A 24,286-nucleotide genomic window follows, 5' to 3' on the forward strand; every position below is an offset into this window, starting at 1 on the left:
ACAATGATCTTTATGCCACAAAAATAAGATTTATATCCTTTGTTATTCTACCTCTTCAGGAGGTGAGTTGTGGTATTTCTTCATTCACTCCAGGGAATGAAAATGTGCTTCAAAAATAACTTTGAATAGCTTATTATTTTGTTTAAGCACAGAAAGACACAGTTTCATAATATTTTCCTGCTTCAGGAGAAAATTTCAATTGTGTTACTTCTTCAGGAGCAAATTTAAAATACGAAATTATTGAGTATATATTCCCTCAATAATATTACCTCTTCTGGAGGTGAATTGTAATATATTCACATCAAAAGCGCGTTCATATTTACGAGCTTTATTAATATTGTCACATTCACTTCTGGAATGGATTAATATTTATCAAAAGTTCTCATCCTTCAGGGAACAGAATATAATTTTTTGAACATGCATTAATCACACCAAATTGTGTGACGGCTTAGAACCTCTATTAAGATATTGCTACTTCAGGAGCAAATCGAGGCATGCAAGTAATATAGAGAAATTTTCTCTAACTTATCTTCAATTGTAACCATAGAAAGCCTAAATTATCACTTCTGGTGGTTAACAAAATTTAGTAACAATGAGATATACGAAACATAACCACTTTCGGTGGTTATATATTTCTTGCAAACTCTGCTGGAGTTTAAGTGGATCTAACAATGTTATCAACTTTATAATCCTTTATTAAAATAATTAGGATGAAGAAAATAAATACCAAAATAGGTACTGTATACGTAGCATATAACCAAGCAAGCGATGATAAAGAGATTAAACCAAATATAAGCAAAAGACTCAAGTTACTTTACACAAATTTGGCCACTCCAGACGTAAGTGATATCCACATCTCTACCGCTAAGAAGAAAAGCTCACCACCTTAAGGATATAATCTGCCTTATGATGTTCGGAATGAACAAGATCTAACCACGGATGTAAGAGCGTCGCCTTACATCGGAGATGAACACTAAAATAGAAATTAAATTCGAAGTAAGCTCAAAATGGCAGAGTCTCGTGCTGATAACGTGTTATAAAATAACGACTGTAAAGTAAATAAACCAAAGACAAGTATAGAGGGAGATATGATATTTTTATTCAACTTTCAAACTGATGTACATAATGAACTGAAATCTCCTCTATTTATAGAAAAAAGGAAGCTGCTGTGTAAGCTGCTACTGCAAGCTGCTGTGTAAGCTGCTTGTAATCTGCTACTGCAAGCTGCTGTGTAAGCTGCTACTGTACCAAATATAAATAATCTTCTACCGGGGGTAATATTTATCCATAACGGAGTACCGAAATGATAAGCTTCTTTAGGAGGCTTATTTCCAATAGAGTACTAAATAGATAAACATATTTATGGCGGAGTCCCATATGGATAAGCTTCTTCAGGAAGCTTATTTACAACGGAGTACTAAATGAACATCCATAATATAATATATATCTATAATATTTTCCCTTTTGATTTATAATTATCTTTTTTTTTCTCTGGGATTTTAATTTACTCATGTATTGAATTTTGCTTCCTTCTCAGTTTTCCCATCCAAACAAAGTCTTATGTGAAACCCGATCCTAATTTCAGTCGGGTCCATAAAACACCGAGTGACCCTTATTCGGAGCATCCAAATAGCACGGACCTTAGGGCTTATATACCATAATACGAATTATTCGAAACGAGTCCTGCAACGCCAATTGATCTTGATCTTCTGTTCTGTACTTCCAACCACTCTCCAAAGCTTCTCATCAGCTGTATACGGAAAATGGCCGGCGGAGGAGACCATTCTCATGGTGGAGACTTCAGGGCTAAGGTCTGGAGTATGAGTGGTGGGCCCTACTGTAGGCCCAAGCATTGGCAGCGCAATACCGCTATTGCCCTTGCCGGAATCGTTCTCATCTGCATTCCTGTGGCTTTGAAATCCGCCGAGCTTGAGGTCAGTTTAGCCAACTCTATAACCCCCCCCCCCCCTCCACCCCAATAAATCTGAAATGTATTGATAGGTGTTTGGAAATTGCTGCGAAGATTGATTTGTGTTACTTTTCATAAATTTGATAAGCATCTCATCTTGAGTTTTAGCTTTAGTCTTTCTAGGGCAGAAGGAAAGTATTATATTTTGTGCTTTGGCACAACGAGGAATATGATTTAGTTATATGGAAACGTGGGATGATTTTGTTATGTTGAAATGTGGAACAATATTGGCTGGTGCTGGCAAGAATTACAAATGCATGGTCAGAACCCGATCAAAAGTTGAATGCTCAATCTCAGAGCCTTGATGTTAAACTAACAGGGTTCTCGGATTGATTGGTCAAACTATGGATAATCCTGCCTCGTGAATTACCTTTCCTTTTAGGTCATTCTAGTACCAGCCTTTTAGCACCTAAGTAGTGTTGTCAAAGGCTCGTATAAGGCGCGTTTAAGCCCTAAAGCTCAGAAAAGCTCAAAGATGGTGCTTCGCCTCGCTTAAGTGCTTTTCAGTGTAGGAAAGGCACTAAGACGTGTACCTCATTACCCCTTAGTTTTATCTTGAATCAAGCGGTACTAAACTATAAATATAATAGGTGAAGAATATATTAATCGTTAGGAACACACCTTGAATGAATTTGTTACTATTTTCTTGCATTGCATATATATTTTTACTTTTTTTATTCATTGTATCTTTTTTAACTAAAGCCCACACTTTAATTGCGTCCTATAAGCCCCAATAGACCTAGAGCATTTTTTAGAGCTTTTCGCCTTTGACAATACTGCACCTAAGGGTGTGGCCTAGTGATCAATGAAGCAGGTGAGAACCATGAGGTCTTATGTTCAAATCCCGCGGAGGCAAAAAACACTATGTGATTTCTTCCCATCTATCCAAGCGTTGGCGGATAGAGTTACGTGGTACATGTTGTGTTGAGGGGAGGTGGCAGATATCATGCGGAATTGGTTGTGGTACGTGCATGTTGGCAGGGACATCACGGTTATTAAAAGAAAATAAAAATACCAGCATTTTGAAACTAGGTGCAACTCCAGTGCCAAAAATTGGGTATCTATCTCAACTCTTAAACCCCCTTTTCTATATCCATAGTCTTATCTGCCAAGGAATAAAAATTGTCTGTATAAGTCTCTGAGAAGTGTTTATGACTATATCTACTTTCATAGATCTACTCTACATGTAATTAAGATTTATATAACAAGTAAAGTTTGGTTCTAGATCATTCTGATTATGATTTCTAAGGAAACAGCAGAAATCACAAAATTTGGTATCAATAGAAATTGATAGTGCTAGGATCACATTCCGTGGCTCTAATCCAATATTCTCTTACCTGGAGTGTTGGCTAAGATAAGTACTTTACTTATCTTTCACCTCAGGCTGCGTTTGCTTGGATATCGGAAACGCTCAGTAATTTTGTTCTGTTAGATGAGCAGAAAAAGTCTAGCAAGAAAGTCAAATTAAGCAGAGTTGACATGGTCATGGTGAAACATTTTTAATCAGTGTTCCCATTTTTTTGCTCCTTCCATATGATACCTGATTCGTCTACTTAGGTCTTGGATCTTCGAACATTTAGAAAATAGGTAGAATTCAAGCTGAATACACATATAGTTTGTGAACTCAATAGTACAAGTGTGTCAATCCTGGCTAAGCCATTCACATTCTCTAACTTTTGGTGTGACAAAGAGTTAAGTTTCAGAGAAAAGCCAACCCATTCAGAGTTGGTCTCCTATGATAAAGGCAACAAGAAGGTGCAGCTTCCATTCTATTGATGTGGAATCACATCAAACACAATTAGTGAATTTTCTGCCGTGCATACAATTTTTATTTCCTTTCCAAAGTTTTTTACGAAGTGTCAGTTTATTTTCTGTTGTCTTACATATGAGCTGTCACTCTTAAAGAATTATTGATGTCTAAGTTGCTATCTATCATAAATATATAACTTTTGAAAAAGAAAATTTTACTTATAAAAAATACTGTAGTAGTTCTTTTGGATACTCTAGTTATGCTCTGAACACATAAATTTTAGAAATTGTCTCTCTCGAACTTTTAGCTCCCACCCGCAGATCGGGTAACTCTGGGAACTGTTGATCCTTCTAGGCGAAAAAGAGAGGAAGGGGAGGTAGCTTGTTGATGAGACTTTTTGTCCCCTTTCTTACTGTTCTCCCTGTCTTGCCTTTTCCTTTCCTTCTCATGTTATCTATCATCTTGGCTTTGTTCCTTGACAAAAAGGTCGGACCTCTAATTTGGTATTCTTGTTTTGGTAAAGTGAATATATAATCATTGCTCAAACAGATCTGTTTTAAGCAATTTCGAAAGAGTACAATGAAAAAAAAGAACTACCTGAAACATTTGGTATGAGGAAAGAAGATTTTATAAGCTTTTTATCAAGTTTGAAGCCTCAGTTCAGAGCTGATATGGAGTCTCTTTTATCTAGTAGATGGTCGCCTTTCCCATTTCAAAGACTAATTGATATTTTCTAGAATAGTGTTTAGTGGTCCTTTTTCCTTTTGTCTACCTTTGTATTTATTTTGTTATCAGTCTGCTCCTGTTTCCTTTCATTTTCTTACTCTCCACTCGCTCAGAGATCAGCATGCAAGTTTGTGTTTTTGTGACACCAATTGATTTTGATTAGGCAATCTGCCCCCCATCCCCCCTCTCTTTTGTGTGTGTGTGTGCGCGCGTTGTCTCTCTCTCTCTCTCTCTCTAACTTTTTTTTCCGCTGGAATATTTGATTATCATGCAATAACAAGCTTTTTGTTTTGCAGCAAAGGCCACATCTTCCAGTACGCCCCATACCTTCTCAGCTCTGGTGCAAGAATTTTGGAACAAAAGACTACTAGTCTTGTTGATAAAGCAACTATACTAGTTTGCTGTTCGGTAGATGATCACATCACCTCCTGTATTTGGATTCTGAATTGTGCATTTCATGGTTATTTTTCATTCGAACCAGTGTGACATTGTAATGACAATGTTCCATAAAATAAAAATGACACTTCTTGCGTGCTTTATTACAATGATGAAAGCCAGCTAAGCTGATTTATTTTCAATTTTATCTTCTGTATATCAAGAAAGGCTAAAGCAGTTGCTCCTGACTCCTGGGTCTTATAAAGTAGACCCCCCCCCCCCCCCCCCGTGTGTCTTGCGGAACTATTGGCACATTAATTGACTACTTTGACAACTATCAATTGAAGATGACTTTGTGTGTTGCTTCCACCTTGTGCTCATAGCTACAGCGTGATGCGTCCAGCATACCGTTGCTCATGGTTGAAGTGCAGCTCGTGTGCACCAACCCCATGCCGCTTCGCTTTCTACATAGCAGACCCAACACAGGCGAATTAATTGAATTCTTACAATTTGTTTTAGCTTTGGAAGATACAGATACGCAATATACATTCTGGTGAGAGATAACAATTACTCAATGATTAGTTGAGGCGCGCACAAGCTGATTCGGACGTCACATTGTGGTTAGCTAAAAACAATAATTGCCTTAACTGACGTTAGTGGACTTCAAACCCATACCTAGTTTCACACATGCAGAGTCAACCAACCTAGTAAAAATTGCACGGGGCGCCCTATTTGGTCGCCCCCATTTAACCTATACCCATTTTTTTTTAAAAACTTTTAACTTATACCCACTTCTTAAATAACTTCAGCCCCCTTTCTCCTCCTTCTTCTTCTTCTGAAATAAATAGCTGAAATATGCAAACAAGCAATTGACTGAGTGACGACCATCCCGTTGCCTCTTGAAGAAAGAAACAGCCGCGATAGGCTGTCAAAAGTTTTCACAGTTTTCACAGTCTGTCTCACACGATTTGTTCAATTGTTAATACACGATGAAACAAAGGGAACATATGTTTTGACTGTACATTTACATACTATTCCCAGGATTATTCACCACCTCATGAAAAATAATTACTCCACTGTTCCTAAGGAAGCTCGCAGTTCTAGTGCAAATGAGAGATATTATATTATAGCATGGGTTGCACAATTAATGGCATGTTCTTATCGGAATTGTTAGCTTCATAGTAACAAACAAGATGGAATTGAGTTTCCAAAACTTTAGTTCTAGAGCTGAAGTAACACAAAAATTACAACAACACAAAATCTTCAGCTCTAGAGCTGAAGTTTTCCAGTTACAACACAAAAACTTCAGCTGTAAAGCTGAAGTTTCCCAGTTACAATACAAAAACCAGTTACAACACAAAAACTTCGCCAGTTACAAAACAAAAACTTCAGCTCTAGAGCTGAGCTTCAGGCCAGGCTACTAGAATGCTGAAGTTTTGCGTGATTGCCTTTGCTACTTCAGCCCCGTGTGCTGAAGTTATGCGAAAAAGCGGGTACGCTTGCAAATTTTTTTGCAAAGCGGGCACAAGTTAAAATGTGACACAAAAAGCGGGTATAGATGCAAATCCCCCACCAACCTATTTAGTTCAATGGTTACGGGCTAAGCCATAAATTCGAAGGCAGTGAATCAAGGGTAAATTTTAAAAATAGCCAGATTTATAACTGGTCGTTCAAAAATAGCCCACTTTCAAAAGTAATCGAAATTTAGCCACTTTTTATATAAAGATAAATCTGAGCGTAAACACTATTCAAAACCCGAAAAATACTCCAGTGGAGTTCCAGCATAAGTACACTAGAACGCCAGCATAATATACTGGAGTTCCAGCAAGTATATTGATTCAGTATAATATACTGGAGTTTGGAGCACCGGTGCTCCAGTCTCCAGTATATTATACTGGAGCCAGCAAAGTATACCGGTCCAGCATAATATGCTGGAGTTCATACACAAGTGCACCGAACTCCAGTATATTATGCTGGACCAGTCTCTATTACAGCAAAATAGTGGCTATATTTGATTGACTTGGTAAACGCTGGCTATTTTTGATGGACCAGTCCGAAAACTGGCTATACCGTGAAATTTAAACGTGAATCAAATGTGAGTGCCCCAGGAACTGGGTTCTCTTAGAAAGAAAATGCAAAAAGATTGAAGTAAGACGACTATAGAGGGCTTGCTGATGCACTTAAGCTCAACTTTGTCATCCGCAATGTGATGTTATCTAGCAAAACAACTCATCTTCAAGTGAATCAATGAATGTACGATTTTTTGGAAGTCTACTACTTGAAAGAAAATATGAAAGCAAGCTTAGCTGAATGAAATCCTTAAAAATCATAAAAAGGGGCATTGTCGACATTTAATGTGAGGACTAGTTTGTGGTAAAAAAAAAGAGCTGGGGGTAGCAAGAGAGAAAACATACAGTTGCGGGACTAGAACTATAATTAATCTCATTTCCTACTTACACAGCTGTTAAAAGTTAAAACAGCCCCTATAAATTGTGGAAGCAGTCGAAATAATAATACAAATACAAATCAAAATTCAAAAACAACGGTTATTATAAACCCCAGATACCAAAGAACTGTATAGGACGGGAACAGAAGGATGGGCGTAAAGAACCTTTGGGACATCTTAGAATCTTGCAAGAAAACTCTTCCTCTTCATCATCTCCAGTAAGTCTTCTGTTCCAACTTCACCCCTACATTTTTTAATTTTCCAAAACACCACAATCTTTTACTTGTTGTGGTTCTTCTACTTAATTCGTGATTTGGTGCGTGTAAAAGGAACAAGAGGGTATGTATAGATCTTTCTTGCTGGATAGTTCAACTTCAAAATGTCAACAAATCCCACTGTGCCATCAAAGACAAGCTTTATCTCAGGGGTCTCTTCCACCGCCTTAGAGCTCTCATTGCTTTGAATTGTAGCCTCATCTTTGTCACCGGTAATTTTTTTTCTTTCTTTGTGCAAATCTATACTTCACTTCTACTCAATTAAGAAGTACTTTACTTGCTATTGTGGTATTCATAATTAGTTTACCGTGTAAGATGGTGAAGATTCTTAATTGTAGTACTCAAGACAATATTGAGATTTGGGTTTGGTTCCACATAGATGCTGCCCTGCTACTATCAAGTTGCGGCTCACCACCCAATAAAGCATTGTTGCTTCACACAGTCAAGCATTTGCCAGAAACGTCTATTTAGGGTGTGTTTGGTATGAAAGAAAATCTTTTTCCTGAAAATAAGGGGTTTTTACTTATTTTCTGGTGTTTGGTAAGTAAGCAGAAAATATTGTCTCTAGAGCATTTATATATAATCTAGGCAATCACTATGGGGTCTGGGGTTCTGTGGTCAAGGCGAGGTATGTTGGAGAGGAGACTATGGGGTGGGGGTGGGAGTTGGAATGGGAGTGGGGGGTTAGGGGTGTGGTGAGCTGGAATGCCACTTGTGGAACTTGTTTTCCCTACTCCTACCAGGGTAGTCATTTTTCGTACTTTTGAGGAGCTTGTTTTCCTAGAGAAAATATTTTTCAAAACATTTTGGCCAACCAAACATGGATAAATTAGAACATTTTCTGGAAAATATTATCCTTTGTACCAAACATAGTCCGCCAAAGAAATTTGAGTCTTTACTGTCTCTGAAAAAGGCTTGAAAACTAAGCATGTTTATGGTGTTGTAATGTTTTAGCTGACCCCAACTTGGTTGGGACTGGGGCGCAGTTGGTGTTGGTTGTATGTGTTGGAATGTGCATATTGGGTGCTGGAGTATAGGGATTGAGAGTACTTAATACATGATACACATCTCAATGGCACTTTTTTCCTTTTCCAGATGGAGCCATTCCTGCTATCAAATCATCTACTTATAGAAGGCGACTAAATCCTGGAAATGTGGTAGGACTGCTTAATTATCTGCTTTCGCTTATCTGCTTTTGCCGACACTCCTCCTTTAAATGTTTGTGTACCTACATTCTATTTTACTTTGCTCATTATACTCTAGCTTTATATAATGTAGCTCACTCAAGATGAGGCGATTAAACCGTCATCAATACGAAGAAACGCAGGATCTGAATTTTCACGCATGATAAAGGAGGCCAAAGTTCTTGGAAATGCACTTGGAATTCCGTGCTTAGATGGGTAACTCTTTACTTGTGCATTTGTTTTTCTCATGCCATTGATATGTCAGAAAGCAAAAATTCTTGTATTTGAGACGATTGTCTTTCACCTCCGGTTCTATGGGATATGATCAGACGTTAGTTTTACATCTTAACTTGCTCCGGGTATCTATACTTGAAAAAATACACGTTTTCAGAAACCAGGTCATTCCATGTGTTAACAGTGCCTTGACTTGTGAATTGACAGTGCTTTAATGAGTTCTGTGATATGAAGCTTATAACTGTTGGAGTTAGAAAATAACTCTTTGCAACTATAGACTGATGGAATCTGCAAAAAAATTCAGGATTGAGGAGGCTGAAGCTCAATGCGCACTATTAAACTATGAATCGTTCTGTGTAAGTGGAGGTCATCGATCCATTATGCTAGTATTGCTTCATTCAGAGAACTAAGCTAGTTTTTCCTGATACAATTTTGGTTCTAAAACTCTGTTCTTTTAGAAAATTATTACCATAACAATTATTGTGTGTTTTCGCTGGAGCAACCTCATTTTGTATCACACAGTACTGATTGTAATTATCAGGATGGATGTTTCACATCAGATTCTGATGCCTTCCTATTTGGGGCAAGGACAGTGTATAGAGATATTTCCCTTGGTGAGAATTGAGATATTATCTGTTTGTTCTTTTCTTTTGACTCTCAGTAGTGTCTTTTAAGTATGTTGATGTACTCATACTTCTAGTTTGCGAGATTCAGGGGAAGGTGGGTATCTTGTTTGCTATGAAATGGATGATATTGAAAGAAAGCTTGGACTTGGAAGGAACTCCTTGGTAATTCTTTTTCTCTTTTCTTCCAGCACTATTGATTACAATGGAAAGAATATTGTTCTCAGTCATGATAATTGGCATCCAAATGGAATATAGTGTAAACCATATCAGTCTAAGGGAAAACACTTCCAATGAATCTTGTGGGGAAAGAAAACTTACTTCATTCCCTTAGTTTTATTCTAGACTTCAGAATACAACGATATGATCACCTGTTAGGAGATTTGTTGCAACTTCCAGAATTATGTCCTGATAAATGATGTGAATGGAGAAACTGTGAATTTTTCTGATTCCACGTAAGTCTGATGGCGTCAGAATTTTGTTGACCTTGCTTGTCTGTGGAACAGATCAACAATTGCAACTCATTGTCTGAATTTCTGATGTATTTGTTGGGGCTTGCTTTTGTGAAATTACTTTTTCCAGATAACGCTGGCTGTTATTCTTGGTGGTGATTACTCTGAAGGAGTTTATGGGCTTGGTCGGGTAAGTTTTGGAAATTGTCTCTTGTATCCAACAGGGCATTATTTTTCCTCTCAATTTAACATGTCTATGACTGAAATGGGTTAAAATCTGATGCTTATGGTATGGCATGCTTTTGAGTTGATAGGAGTCAGCTTGTCAGCTTGTTAAATCAATTGGTGATAGTGCTGTTCTTCAATGGATTGCATCAGAATTTTCCTTCGTAAAGAAGCAAAAAGGTTCTAAGAAAAAGATTGAAGATGACAAATGCAATGGTAGAGAAAATGCTGCAGAATATAAAAATCCTAATGGTGAGTCCCTCGGAAAGAGGAAAAAATAAGGAAAAGAAAAATATCCGGCATTGACTAATATGTAGTAATTATTTTTACGTTTAAGTTTAAACCCCTGCTATTTTTCCTTTTTGCATTAGGAAGCAAATGCCCTTCACAAATGAAAAGTCAGACGTTGCAAGTATTAAATGCATATCTAAAACCAAAGTGCCATTCAGCGGAGTCTGATGCTGTACAACGGTAGATTCTTATTTGAGACAGCATTCACTTTTTTCTTCTTTTTCTCCATTTTTTTGCTTTTCTCTTTTGCCAAGTTTTACCACATTACATTGTGCTGGTAATAAATCTGTTGAAATGTTAGTTAAGAACCAAGAAGTCTGAAAAGAAAGATATGTGTTGCAGGATTCTTGCATTGTATCCATTTAGCCGCAGCCAGCTTCAGCAAATATGCACTGAATTTCTTGATTGGCCTCCTGAGAAGACAGGTGTTTCTCTGAGCCAAATCTTGGTGCTTCATACTAGCTGATATGAATTCTAATTCATGCACTTATCTGACCTGTTTCCTGTGATTCGGCAACTATAGTGGATAACTCCTACTGTGATTGTCTTTTTTCTTTTTCCTTTTTGGTTTTGAAAATTGATAGTTTCATTTTTTGTAATAGTTAAAAGAATTAAATATGCAATAGCTTAGACGTTGGTCCAGTTAATGAGAAGGTTGGATTCTCTGAAACCCTCTGTTCTTTGTGGCTCAGACGAGTATATCCTTCCTAAGATTGCTGAAAGGGAACTGCGGAGATTCGCCAACTTGCGGTCCACTGCATCACAAGTGGGAGTCCAGCTTCCATTAGATGAGGTAATGCTCATCCTACTGCAATGAATGCTCAATTTTACTCTTTGCGTCCATATAGTAGTTTATTATCAAGATCATTTTTGCAATTACGTCCTTCTGCGTATGTCTACCTGAGAATGATCCTTGTGATGATAGCAGCATCTGCAGAACTTCATTGCACTTCTATATTCAGAGATGATAATTGCTTATCCAAATTGTTGTCTATCCCAGTTAACTAGCCCAAAATAGTTGGGTTTGGGAAGTAGATGAGAGATGGTTGTGTGGTTCTGTATGCTTTGACCAGACCAGTGATTCTGGGAACATTGTACTGCTTTGATCAGACCAGTGATTCTGGAAACATTGTACCGAGTTTTCTTGCAGTAGCATTCTGGATAAGTTTGCTATTTTATGACATCAACACCATAAAATCCATGATTTGGAAGACCTTCTCTCATCCATTTCGAGAGTTGGGGTTGCACATTTAACGGACTTGAATATAATGTAATATTGCTGAAAGGAGAAATTAAAGAAATATGATTGTAAAAGATGTTTCACCATCTTAATTAAGAGAAGAGATTGCATATCTGAAAGACTTTGAAAATAGAACAACAATTTAATGGCCTCATCACTATAGGGGCCTGACAGTTGTGAGTTTGGTATGCTGGAGGGCTGCACATGTAATGACGCCTTGAGTTATTGTTATCTCAATATTTTGGGATAATTTTGTTGGAATTTTTTTTCTATTGCATTATATTTCATTCTATCAAGTCTGTTTCTGGAAACGATTTCTAAGATCTGAACATGCACAGATGCCAATAAAGTGTCCTTTATCTCGAATTATAAAGCCGAGGAAAGTTCAAGGAGTAGATTGCTTTGAGGTATCTTGGGAAGAAATGGATGGACTTGAAACCTCTATAGTACCAGCTGATCTCGTTCAGAGGTATGTCAACTATTAACTTGATGATTTACAAGGATATGTTCTGATGATTTAAGGGGCTATAAATTTCGGATTAATCAGTAAGGTCAGTTTTAATTTTTAATAGATCATCAAAAGCAATAGGAAATAAGGAAAATAACCATTTGCCTGAACCATTTTGAAACTGGTTTTCAGATGGTTAGGTGGTCAAATTCCGTCATCATGAAAATTACTGAATAAAATTTTTTGGTCATATTATTACATAAGTAATTAACAAATAGGAGACAGAAATCTCTTTCTGTTTTCCATCTCCTGAAAAGATGAATGAGCAAGAACTCTTTTGGATTCAACAGCTCATGTAAATTCATATATGTATCACATGGCTTGGTGACAGTGTTGATCTAAATGCAACTTAATGCATCAAACATGGCATTTTAAAGGTGAAAGATATCCGTAACAAACTGCATATATTAGGTATTTTCTGCGAAGACCTAAATATTTTTAGGTCTGAGTAGCAAGACGTTTCAATACATATTAAGACTCACACCATCTACTCCATGCAAGCAAAAACTAGGAAATACGGCTTTTTTGGGAACTAAGAATAGTAGTTTTCTTCTCATTGTAAACTGTCTTTACGCGGAGGTTTATTTATATGGAAAGGAGAACTCTATATTCCATGGGCGGCAATGGAGTTTATAGAAGACAGTTCGAAAAATAAGCATGTGTTATGCCTATCAAATTAAAGAGATTTGTTCTGATCACCAACAACAGCTATATGAGATGGCTTCCGGTCATACCTTTTGGAACAACCAAAATTTCCAATTTCTTGAGTGGTATAGCTTATTAAGCATAAATATTGAGTAGAAAAAGGACCTCTGAGAATGCACGGGAGAAAAATATGATATTATTCACATATGTTAACTATGATACAATGAGCCCTATATATATATATATATNATATATATATATATATATATATATATATATATATATATATATATATATATATATATATATATATATAATACATGTCCCACTACTAATACATATGAGATTAGGGTTATTTACTACTATATACATAACTATACATATGTACCGAACTTGGTACATATGTAGTTAATACAAGGACCAGTGAGGTACTTGGTGAAAATATCTGCAAGCTGATCATTCTACTTCACAAACTTTTGTGGCAATATTTCCCAAGAGTATCTTTTCTCTGACAAAGTGACAATCAATCTCAATGTGTTTAGTTTTCTCATGGAATACTGGATTTGTCGCAATATGAAGAGCAGCTTGATTATCACACACAAGTCCCATCTGACTAATCTAACCAAATTTCAACTCCTTGAGCAACTGTTTGATCCAAATTAGCTCACATGTCGCCATAGCCATTGCTCGATATTCTGCTTCTGCACTAGACCGAGCAACCACATTCTGTTTCTTGCTCTTCTAAGACACCAAATTTCCTCCTACTAAGACACAATATCCAGACGTAGAACGTCTATCAGAAGTTGATCCTACCAATCAGCATCTGAGTATCCAATGATCTGCTCATGGCCTCGATTCTCAAACAATAAACCTTTGCCTGGAGCTGATTTTATATACCGAAGAATGCAGACAACTGCATCCCAATGACTATCACACGGAAAATTCATAAACTGACTCACAACACTCACATGAAAGGAAATGTCAGGTCTTGTCACTGTAAGGTAATTTAATTTACCAACCAACCACCTATATCTTGCAGGATCGCTAAGAGGCTCCCCCTGTCCTGACAGAAGTTTAGAATTCGGATCCATCAGAGTATCAACAGGTCTACCACCTGTCATTCCTATCTCCTCAAGAATATCTAAGGCATACTTCCGTTGTGAGATCACAATACCTGAGCTAGACTGAGCAATCTCAATACCTAGAAAATACTTTAGTTTTTCCATATCCTTAGTTTGAAAGTGTTGAAAGAGATGTTGCTTCAATTTAGTAATACCATCCTGATCATTGACGGTAATAACAATGTCGCCAACATAGACCACCAGATAAATACAGAGACTCGAAGCAGAAAGCCGATAGAATACAGAGTGATCAGCTTCACTCCGAGTCATGCCAAACTCCTGGATAACTGTGCTGAACTTACCAAACCAGGCTCGAGGAGACTGCTTTAGACCATAAAGTGACCGCGCAAGCGACATACAAGGCCACGACACTCCCCCTGAGCAACAAACCCAGGTGGTTGCTCCATATAAACTTCATCCTCAAGGTCACCGTGTAAAAAAATATTCTTCATGTCCAGCTGATAGAGAGGCCAATGGCGAACAACAGCCATGGATAGAAAAGGCGGACTGATGCTATCCTAGCCATGGGAGAGAAAGTGTCACTAATCAAGCGCAAAAATCCGAGTGTATCCTTTTGCAACAATACGAGCCTTAAGACGATCAACCTGGCCATCCGTGTTACACCCCATATTTTCGTACGTGGATGTACGCCTTAAGTAAATTGATATAAAATCGGGAATGAGATGTTACGTCCCGCATTTTTGTACGTGATGTTTCGTCGTAAGTTAATCGACTTACGCTCGGGAATGAGATTATTATGGAATTATAAGTATTATGCTGTTTCCAACAAGGGATAAGTAAATTCATGAAGGTGAGAGAGCAAGCAAATCAAAGAAAACGAGTTTCGTCGAAGTTTGTCAATTTGGGGTAAAATACGCTCCGAGCTATAATACCCGGTATTTATGGACTAGTACCATACAAGATACCACATGGCCATGATAGTAAGGTGTGTTAAAAGAGAGTAGTATTTTAAAATAATTTGAGATAATTCTTAATTATGTGGATAATTGGTTAATTATTGGTTAATGGGAGATTAACTAATTGATTAAGAAATTAATGGGTGGTTAAGGCTTTTGGATAAGCCCCAACGTGGCAGCCATTACATGCCCATATATATGACTCTTAAATCATTGCAAGGTGGCATAGTTAAAACAATTTTGGTGGCCAAATCTTTCAATGTGGGGCCCACACCACAAGACTTAAAAAGACCTATCTAAATCACTTGAGTATGTGCTTATATCTCCACAATAAGGTGATATATTACAAGCTTAATCCCTACATGTGTACTACAACACACTAAAGGATTCAATATTGTGGAAAAGAAGGGAAAATAGGAGATGAAAGCATAAGTTTTGGAATCTGGAAATGATAGGAAAATCAAAAGTCATACAAGAAGTTGCACATGGCCACTCGCTTGGACATTGGGCAAATTTCAACCAAGTTCATTATAATTGATGCTTTGGCAAGGAATTCCCAATGAAGCTTTCTTTACTTTTATCTTCTTTCTTAGGGAGGGAAATCAAAGCTTGGAACATGAGATTATAAATATCAAACTTTTTTTGAAGGACTACCTAGAATATGAACTTCAGCAAGTCATACGAAATCATTTTGTGTAAGAATAACTTGAGGATTTTCATAACATCTTCAACAAATTCAAAAAGATTTCTTAGCATCTTAGCGACGTGGGATTTGCGATTCTAAGGGAGAACGGCGTAATCTTTCTCAAGAACATCATTCGGATTTTTTCCTACTTCGATCCGCCATTACGTGTTTTAGCAAAAGACTTGTACTAGAGGGATTGTCAAAAGAATCGGCCCAGGTATGTTAAGGCTATCCCTTCTTTCTTTTTGGCATGATCTATACAACACGAATGAAACGAGAAAATGCACAAATTCCATAAATTACTCTATTCATAGAAATACTAGAGATGTCGATGTTCTTGATTCCCTATGTGTCATATTATTCTATCATTTGTTTATAGGTCTCAAAAATACGTAAGTTGGTAAAATTTATTTCATGATATTAGCCAGAGGCATAATGGTCTTATGATGTATTGAGAGATTTTATTAACATATTTTCACATGCATTTACATATGCACATTGACCCATGACCAGATGGCGTTATATATGCGTATATATATGCATATGGGATATGGGAAAGGTTATAGCATTATATACGCACAACCACCTGATCAGCTAGTATACGTTGATGATTTTGCCCACAACGGCCGAATGATATGATGGGATGCCCTCAGAGGCTTGATGATGTTATGAATACATGTACCTATGCACGACATAACATTTATACGTATATGCATGACATTTTAAATATTAAAGGATTTCACGGAGCTATTCAGATTTACATGTCGAGTCTTAACTCCATGTTTCTCTCATGTCTATTGTCTACTGATTTTCATTCCTTACATACGCGGTACATTATTTGTACGATGCGTTTCATGCTCGCATGTCCTGATAGACTGATTGAGAGTCCTCCGAGTAGGCGATCAGCTCAGCGGAAGATGTTGGTGCACTCCATTTGCTCCGGAGTTGCTTGTTTGGTCAGTATAATTTAAATGTGTATTGTTTGGTATGGCGGGGCTCTGTCCCGACCTTTATAATATTATGTATTCTTAGAGGCTTGTAGACAGATGTCATGTATACGAATTCGTGTATGGCCTTGTCGGCCTATATTTTGAGTATATAAAGGATCATGCCGGCCTTATAGGCCCGTACGTCATATGTATAAGTTTGGATTACATGTTGGATCGTCCAATGTCGAGTATTTCTCCATGTTTTATTCTACTTTATCTCACGATAGCCTCTCTGGCTCATTTACCTATGACAGTATGATACGAAAAGATACGTTATGTTGGTACTCGGTTGAGTAAGGTATCGGGTGCCCGTCGCGGCCCATCGGTTTGGGTCGTGACAAAAGTGGTATCAGAGCAGTTCTGTCCTAGGGAGTCTACAAGCCGTGTCTAGTAGAGTCTTGTTTATGGGTGTGTCGTGCACCACATTTATAAGCAGGAGGCTACAGGGCATTTAGGACTGTCACTCTTTCTTCTTACTCTAGATCGTGTGGTAGAGCTCAGTTGTAAGAATTCAAATTCCTAACTTCTATTTTATTCATAATAAGACGATACCTACATCCAGAAAGACGGTTGGTAAAAGACATGGCTATGGAAGAGTTGAGTTAAAGGAACTCGACTTTGCATCATGCTTATGATAAGTAAATATGAGGTCTTTAGCAGATCATGTGCATACTGAAAGGTGTAAGTCTCTTGATAAGGAGTCTTGAGGCAAGAATACATATCCACCTTAATGGTGAAAGAGAATGAGAGATTCAGAAGATAAATACAAGTTTCAACAAGTAAAAGAAGTAAGATGAAGAAGAGTATGAAGCACCCAGTTAATGAAGGTTAATGGTGTTAATAATTCAGGCAGAGGATATAAGTTTTTTGAGTTATATTCAACAGTAACTGAGGTATGTATGATTGGCCGTATCCATCTCAGTTATGCCCTATGTGGGCTAACAGGTGTAGTTTAAGAAAAGGACGGAACATCAGGATCCGGCTAGGGTTAGAGTAACCCAAAATGGTGAATGGATTGTTTGTGTTAGTTGACATTTTCGAAGGGTATTTACGAAAGTGCTAATAGATCTTCTTGTGAGACACCCAGATGGTGCACTCTAGAATATTACAATTAGATGTGAATACTAACATGATCAAGAAACAAAAACAATTTTAGAAGATAGGCATTGAAAGCCTGGAAGGGATAAATATTACCTTAGTGTGACTCTCGTCCCTAGTAGAGCAAGGACGTTGAGCAACCCGAAGAGCCGATGGATGAAGCAAGGGGAGCAAAAAGCAAAAGAATGTCTTGCTGAAGTTTTCACAAGAAAGGGATAGGCAGAAATATTAGTAGAGTAATGAGAATAGAGATAAAGAAGAATTATGAGTAAGATGTGATACATGGATGACAACGGTAGATTAAAAAAAAGATGATATTAACGGGTCCATAGTCAGGTGAAGGAAGAGGCGAGAGGTGATAGGCCTCAAGAAACAAAATAGTATAGGCCATGAAGTCATATCCTCATTTCAAGAAGTAAGTTCGTGACTCTAACGTGATTACCGATAGGAAAAGCTAGACCCCGTAATAATAGAGATCAGTATGGGCTGGTGAACAAGATAAAGTAAACATGAATTAGGGATTTAGTGATTTTGATAATGGTCAACATCATGAGGATTTCAGATTTCGTACCGACAATAATAGAATAGACAACAGAAGAAGAATCAGGAGAAATTCAGAGAATGGTCATTCAGGAAGACGCTTCCCCAAAGTAAGCAATGTGAGCAAAATTAAGCTTAAGAGACTGTACGTGCCAGTTATAGTAATTGTCACCTCGCGAATAAGGAATTTCGTTATCCTTAGTACAGAAGGATTACCGCAGGAGAGTAAGGGTCATGGATGATGTGAAAGGACGCCAAAAATGAGGAGGTAGAACATCTTTAAGCAGATTGTCATTGCTCAAACTCTTAGTACTCCCCTGATGGGGAAATATGGAATGACGTGACATTACGTCAGAATTAAGTGGTTCTAGTAATTATGGAATGGTAAAGGAAGAATGCGATAAAACGAAAAAGGGATGAGATTGCACTTATTCAAAGCCTACAGATATGCTACGATACCAGAGCACTATGCAAACACGACGTCAGAGGAGGTAAGGATTCCTGCCCGAGATATTATTGATTAATAAGAAGCCAGTGCGAGAGGTAAGTTAAGACAAAGGAAATGACCCAAGAAAGATTACGCGGAATATTGATACGGGAATGGGTCAACAAGTAATTAGTAGTTGATTCAAAAAGAGCCTAGCTATGGCTAGACAAGAGAATACAAACAAATCAACAGACCGTGCAAGATAAATATAGGGAACCCCAATATGGGGAATTCAGCCTCATAGTTATGACATCGTGATCCTTGAAAAATATCCATATAGGAGTTGGGGAAGTTAAAAAGGTATCGTATGAGTGTTACGGAAATAAAAGAAAGTACCACCGAGAAGACAGTCAAAATATTAGTTCAAGAGTCACCCTACAAGCACAAGGGCGTGGAGATAAGTAACTACGAGTAATTATAGGCGAGGAAGAACATCAAAAATTCCGTCAGGCATACGATGGGATAAGCTCGCAGCCTTACAAGAGTCAGAGGATTCCTCCCCCCCCCCCCCCTAAGTACCACAATGAAAGACTAGTTGAGGAAATAAGGAAGAAGGCTTCAATCAAAGCACAGTGACCTAAAGAGGAAAGGGTTGTGTAACAACAGTTTAACTACAAAATTGTATGCACTCCAAAGGAAAGTGACACCTACCGTGGCTAATGAACGGGAAGTAAAATTAAAAGTAATATTCGAGATCATATGAGTTGCACGAAAACTTTGGCATGTCTGGGCACTAAGATAGGCTAAGTATAGACGCAACACGGGGGCAGAAAGACCAGGAAAAGTAATAGTTTACCTTGAAAGAAAGCTAAGATGGAACGAAAGAAATTATTGATCAATGATCAATGGTTGGTTACGTTATGAACGCACTTAAGGGTTCGAAGTTTTATTAAACATGCAATATATAAAGCCGTAGAAGATTCTGGTATACGTTAAAAGAAAGAATTGAGCCCAGGTGGATCAGAAAAATCACTTATTCCATGATGCAAGTAATATAAGCCCTAGTGGCAATATATTATGTAAGAAGTTTCAACTTATCAATAGATGATTATAAATCAATATTGAGGTGAATCAACAATGGACGGGTAAAAATTGCAAAATACGAGATGAGATTGGGCCATCAGTCTTAAGATGAATACTAATGAAGCTTTAAAGGATTTAGCTTTATGCATATAGGATAAGCAACAAGAGTAACCTGGAGTTCGGTAGCAGACCTCGGTAGCGATAAATCGAAGTAAGAATTTTGGTATAGTATGGCTTACTTAGATGTAGTAAAGCTAATGACGCCCAGAGGGACAACTTGACATAATATTGTATATGTTCACAAAGTGAATCCTAGAGATTGGCTAAAAGCTGGAAGAGAAGAGAAGGGCCAGGCGCACATACAAAGTTAGAGTTGTAAAGGCTGCATGATAGAAGGTAGCAACAGTTACGAGATTAGAAGGATTCTGACTATAAGTCGTGGTGTGAGAAAGAGGCTTAAAGGAGGGAATGCCCTGGCCTTTGGGATTCATTTACAGAACAGCCGCCTAGATGGCAAGAGGAGTACTAAAGTATTCGCAAGAGCTATGGGTTATAAGAATGATAAGTACATCAGTCAACATTCGACGACGAATGTTCCAAAGGGGGAGTGATGTTACACCCCATATTTTCATACGTGGATGTAGGCCTTAAGTAAATTGATATAAAATCGAGAATGAGATGTTACGTCCCGCATTTTTTTACGTGATGTTTCGTCGTAAGTTAATCGACGTAAGCTCGAGAATGAGATTATTTTGGAATTATAAGTATTATGACGTTTCCAACAAGGGATAAGTAAATTCATGAAGGTGAGAGGGCAAGTAAATCAAAGAAAACGAGTTTTGTCGAAGTTTGTCAATTTGGGATAAGATACGGTCCAAGCTATAATACCCGTTATTTATGGACTAGTACCATACAAGGTACCACATGGCCATGATAGTAAGGTGTATAAGGTGTGTTAAAAGAGAGTAGTATTTTAAATAATTTGAGATAATTCTTAATTATGTGGGTAATTGGTTCATTATTGATTAATGGGAGATTAACTAATTGATTAAGAAATTAATTGGTGGTTAAGGCTTTTGGATAAGCCCCAATGTGGCAGCCATTACTATGCCCATATATATGACTCTTAAATCATTGCAAGGTGGCATAGTTAGAACAATTTTGGTGGCCAAGTCTTTCAATGTGGGGCCCACACCACAAGACTTAAAAAGACCTATCTAAATCACTTAAGTGGGTGCTTATATCTCCACAATAAGGTGATATATTACAAGCTTAAATCACTTTAGTGTGTACTACAACGCACTAAAGGATTCAATACTGTGGAAAAGAAGGGAAAATAGGAGATGAAAGCATAAGTTTTGGAATCTGGAAATGATAGGAAAATCAAAAGTCATACAAGAAGTTGCACATGGCCACTCACTTTTATAAGTAATCTCTTACTTGGACATTGGGCAAATTTCAACCAGGTTCATTATAATTGATGCTTTGGCAAGGAATTCCCAATGAAGCTTTCTTTACCTTTATCTTCTTTCTTAGGGAGGGAAAATCAAAGCTTGGAACATGAGATTATAAATACCAAACTATTTTTGAAGGAGTACCTAGAATATGAACTTCAGCAAGTCATACGATATCATTTTGTGTAATAATAACTTGAGGATTTTCATAACATCTTCAACATATTCAACAAGATTTCTTAGCATCTTAGCGACGTGGGATTTGCGATTCTAAGGGAGAACGACGTAATCTTCCTCAAGAACATCATACGGATTTTTCCCCTACTTCGATCCGCATCCGCCGTTACGTGTTTTCGCAAAAGACGTGTGTAGACATGCAAATTTTCTTGAATTATATTCAATAAGATAATTTGGATAATATCTTAAATATGTTAGTCCAAATAAATATTATGGGCTATTATAATTGAATTAATTATATAAGTCAATATATATGGATTAAATAAATAAGCCTTAATCCATTTGGCTAGCCCATTTAGTTGGGCTAAAGTGATGAGCCCACTTCGTTAAGCCCAAGATGCCATCTTTCTAGAGGCGCGCCAAGTCAAACGAAAGAGCCAATAGGATCATGTCACGTGTCAAAATGACAAGGCATGCCAAGTCACACTAAAAGGCCAATGAAATCGCGCCACGTGTGCAAGTGACATGTTCTGGCCAATCAAATGCGGCCATGTCACACTTCAATTTGATTGGTCGGAAAGAGTTTGTTCTTATCATAACTCTTCCCTCACACAACTATAAATAGGGGTCTTCATAACCCAGAAAGACACTAGAAGTTATAACAAGAAGCAAGAGAGAGCTCGTGGATCAAACGCCGCAAATTTCTCTACAAGTTTCAGACTTCAAGCAACCAAGTTCAAGTTCAAGAACGAAGAACAAATCAAGTATTCAAGCTCAAGAACGAAGAACAATTCAAGTATTTAAGATCAAAAACGAAGTCAAATCAAATACAAGGCGCTCAAGATCAAGGCTACTTGTTCGTGATACAATTCGTGGCAATAATCAAAGTGTTCACGACGGTTAAACAACTACATATTCAAGATCAAGCTCAAAGGCCCTTGAATTTATTTAATATTGAAAAGAAGAATTAGAGGATTCATCGAGATTGTAACACTCAAATATTCAAAATAAAATACTACGATTGTTGCGATATTTTTCGGTCTTGATTTTATTTTCTCGACGCAAATTTATTATTTACAAATTCTGGCACGCCCAGTGGGACAATCCCTACCTCTCATCTCAACTTTTCAATCACCAAAGTCCGAGAACATTGAAGTGGCTTCAAAGAAAATCAACCCAAACTTCCACCAAGGCTGCTAACTCCAGGTTCTACGCTAATGTGGAAAGCATCCTCGATGTTACCTTTGGAAGCTTTGGACCAGTTACGAGAAGCAAAGCAAGCTCTTTAGGACAACAAACACCCCAAGTGTCGTCCGCATCAACCCCTGTTTTCGGATCTTCATTCTCGAAAAGAGCAAGATCTTCCACAAACGCATCTGAAGGAGGAAGCGATGCTGGTGAAAAGATCAAGAAAACTCTTGCTCTGCTTGACCTCTCCGGATCCAGGCACTCCGCTGTGAAAGAAGATGATGATGCTTCAAGTGATGGATCCTCCCCAATTACACCACATAGCGTGAGCCAATCAAGGATCAATCTGTGTGAAAATCCATGCTACTCTCCGTCGTCCACGACAATCATGCAAGCTATGGTGACAAACATTTCATCTACGGAGGAGCAGTTGGCAAACTTGACGGAAGCAATCGCTGGCTTGACCAAATGCATGCAAAATCTAGAGGCTAGAATTGACAAGCTAACAGACAGGGTGGGAATCTTGATGGAAGAAGAATCCACCCATGCACCCAGCAAGCTCCCAGAAGTTCTAGAGAGTGACTCTTCCCCAAGACAAGCAACATCCACTAAGGCTATCCCTGTCTCATCTGAATGGATGATTCCAATCGATCAATTGAAGGAGTTCATTGAAGGAACCATTAAGAACAAATATGAAGTTGTTGTTAAATCCTCCCTTACATATGCAAAGCAGTACACTGCAAGGGCCGATATGTTGAAGATGTCTGCTGGCTATCAACCTCCAAAGTTTCAACAGTTTGATGGTAAAGGTAACACAAAGCAATATGTGGCGCACTTCGTTGAGACATGCAACAATGTTGGGACTTATGGAGATTACCTCGTCAAGCAGTTTGTCCGCTCATTAAAAGAAAATGCTTTTGATTGGTACACGGACCTCGAGGCTGGATCTATTGATAGCTGGGATCAACTAGAGCAAGAATTCCTCAATCGCTTTTATAGCACGAGATGCACTGTGAGTATGATAGAACTTACAAATACTCGTCAACGAAAGGATGAACCAGTTATCGACTTTATCAATCGTTGGAGAAATGCAAGCCTCAACTGCAAAGACAGGCTTAGTGAAGCTTCAGGCATAAAGATGTGCATCCAAGGCATGCATTGAGGATTGCGCTACATCTTGCAAGGTATCAAGCCCGGCACATTTGAAGAACTTGCAACTCGTGCCCACGACATGGAATTGAGCATGGCCTCCGCTGGAAATGAAAGGCTGCCCATCTATGAACCTCGCAAAGGGAATGACAAGCAAGAAGGTAGGAAGTGGAGCAAGTTCGTACCCAAGCTGAAAGCAAAGAAGCTATGAATGTCAACATGTCACCTATGAAGTTAACGACGAAGGTGAGCAAGAAGCAGAGTATGAAATCCACTTCTTTTCAAGATAAGCCAAGTGGAAAGTTGACTCTAAAAGAAATGAAGGAGAAAGAGTGCCCATTCCTAGATTCTGATGTGCCAGCCATTTTCGAAGAACTCCTCGAGTTAAATCTCATTGAGCTTCCGGAGATGAAGTGACCAAATGAAGCTGGGAAAACGAATGACCCAAATTACTGCAAATATCACCGACTTGTAAGCCACCCTCTGGAGAAGTGCTTTGTCTTCAAGGACAAAGT

The 24,286-nt window shown here is 38.0% G+C and overlaps 2 protein-coding genes across 2 annotated transcripts in view; both read left to right on the plus strand.

Annotated features, from left to right (window-relative positions):
• The first annotated feature begins 1,579 nt into the window (after positions 1–1,579).
• Positions 1,580–5,023, plus strand: LOC109208513. Its single transcript, XM_019371639.1, has 2 exons — positions 1,580–1,934; positions 4,742–5,023. The coding sequence occupies exons 1-2, from the start codon at positions 1,764–1,766 to the stop codon at positions 4,814–4,816; spliced, it is 246 nt and encodes an 81-aa protein (XP_019227184.1). The 5' UTR covers positions 1,580–1,763; the 3' UTR covers positions 4,817–5,023.
• Positions 5,024–7,304: 2,281 nt separating this feature from the next.
• LOC109208514 (flap endonuclease GEN-like 2) overlaps positions 7,305–24,286 on the plus strand; it is a 27,538-nt gene continuing 10,556 nt past the window's right edge. Inside the window, exons 1-13 of the mRNA XM_019371640.1 lie at positions 7,305–7,484; positions 7,596–7,753; positions 8,637–8,698; positions 8,820–8,941; positions 9,264–9,315; positions 9,501–9,573; positions 9,674–9,747; positions 10,165–10,224; positions 10,349–10,511; positions 10,631–10,730; positions 10,893–10,975; positions 11,243–11,343; positions 12,129–12,259. Of these exons, the coding sequence (XP_019227185.1) occupies positions 7,417–7,484; positions 7,596–7,753; positions 8,637–8,698; positions 8,820–8,941; positions 9,264–9,315; positions 9,501–9,573; positions 9,674–9,747; positions 10,165–10,224; positions 10,349–10,511; positions 10,631–10,730; positions 10,893–10,975; positions 11,243–11,343; positions 12,129–12,259 (1,247 nt within the window). The 5' untranslated portion in view covers positions 7,305–7,416. The remainder of the gene's footprint in view (positions 7,485–7,595; positions 7,754–8,636; positions 8,699–8,819; positions 8,942–9,263; positions 9,316–9,500; positions 9,574–9,673; positions 9,748–10,164; positions 10,225–10,348; positions 10,512–10,630; positions 10,731–10,892; positions 10,976–11,242; positions 11,344–12,128; positions 12,260–24,286) is intronic.

The sequence above is a fragment of the Nicotiana attenuata genome, unplaced genomic scaffold (genome assembly GCF_001879085.1).
Source record: "Nicotiana attenuata strain UT unplaced genomic scaffold, NIATTr2, whole genome shotgun sequence".
NCBI classification, from domain to species: domain Eukaryota; kingdom Viridiplantae; phylum Streptophyta; class Magnoliopsida; order Solanales; family Solanaceae; genus Nicotiana; species Nicotiana attenuata.

What these genes read in the sequence shown, in the direction of transcription:
- LOC109208513 (XM_019371639.1), top strand. Translation starts at nt 1,764, where the DNA reads ATGGCCGGCGGAGGAGACCATTCTCATGGTGGAGACTTCAGGGCTAAG. An exon ending in TGAAATCCGCCGAGCTTGAG is followed by an intron (nt 1,935 to 4,741) that starts GTCAGTTTAGCC and finishes TTTGTTTTGCAG; the next exon opens with CAAAGGCCACATCTTCCAGT.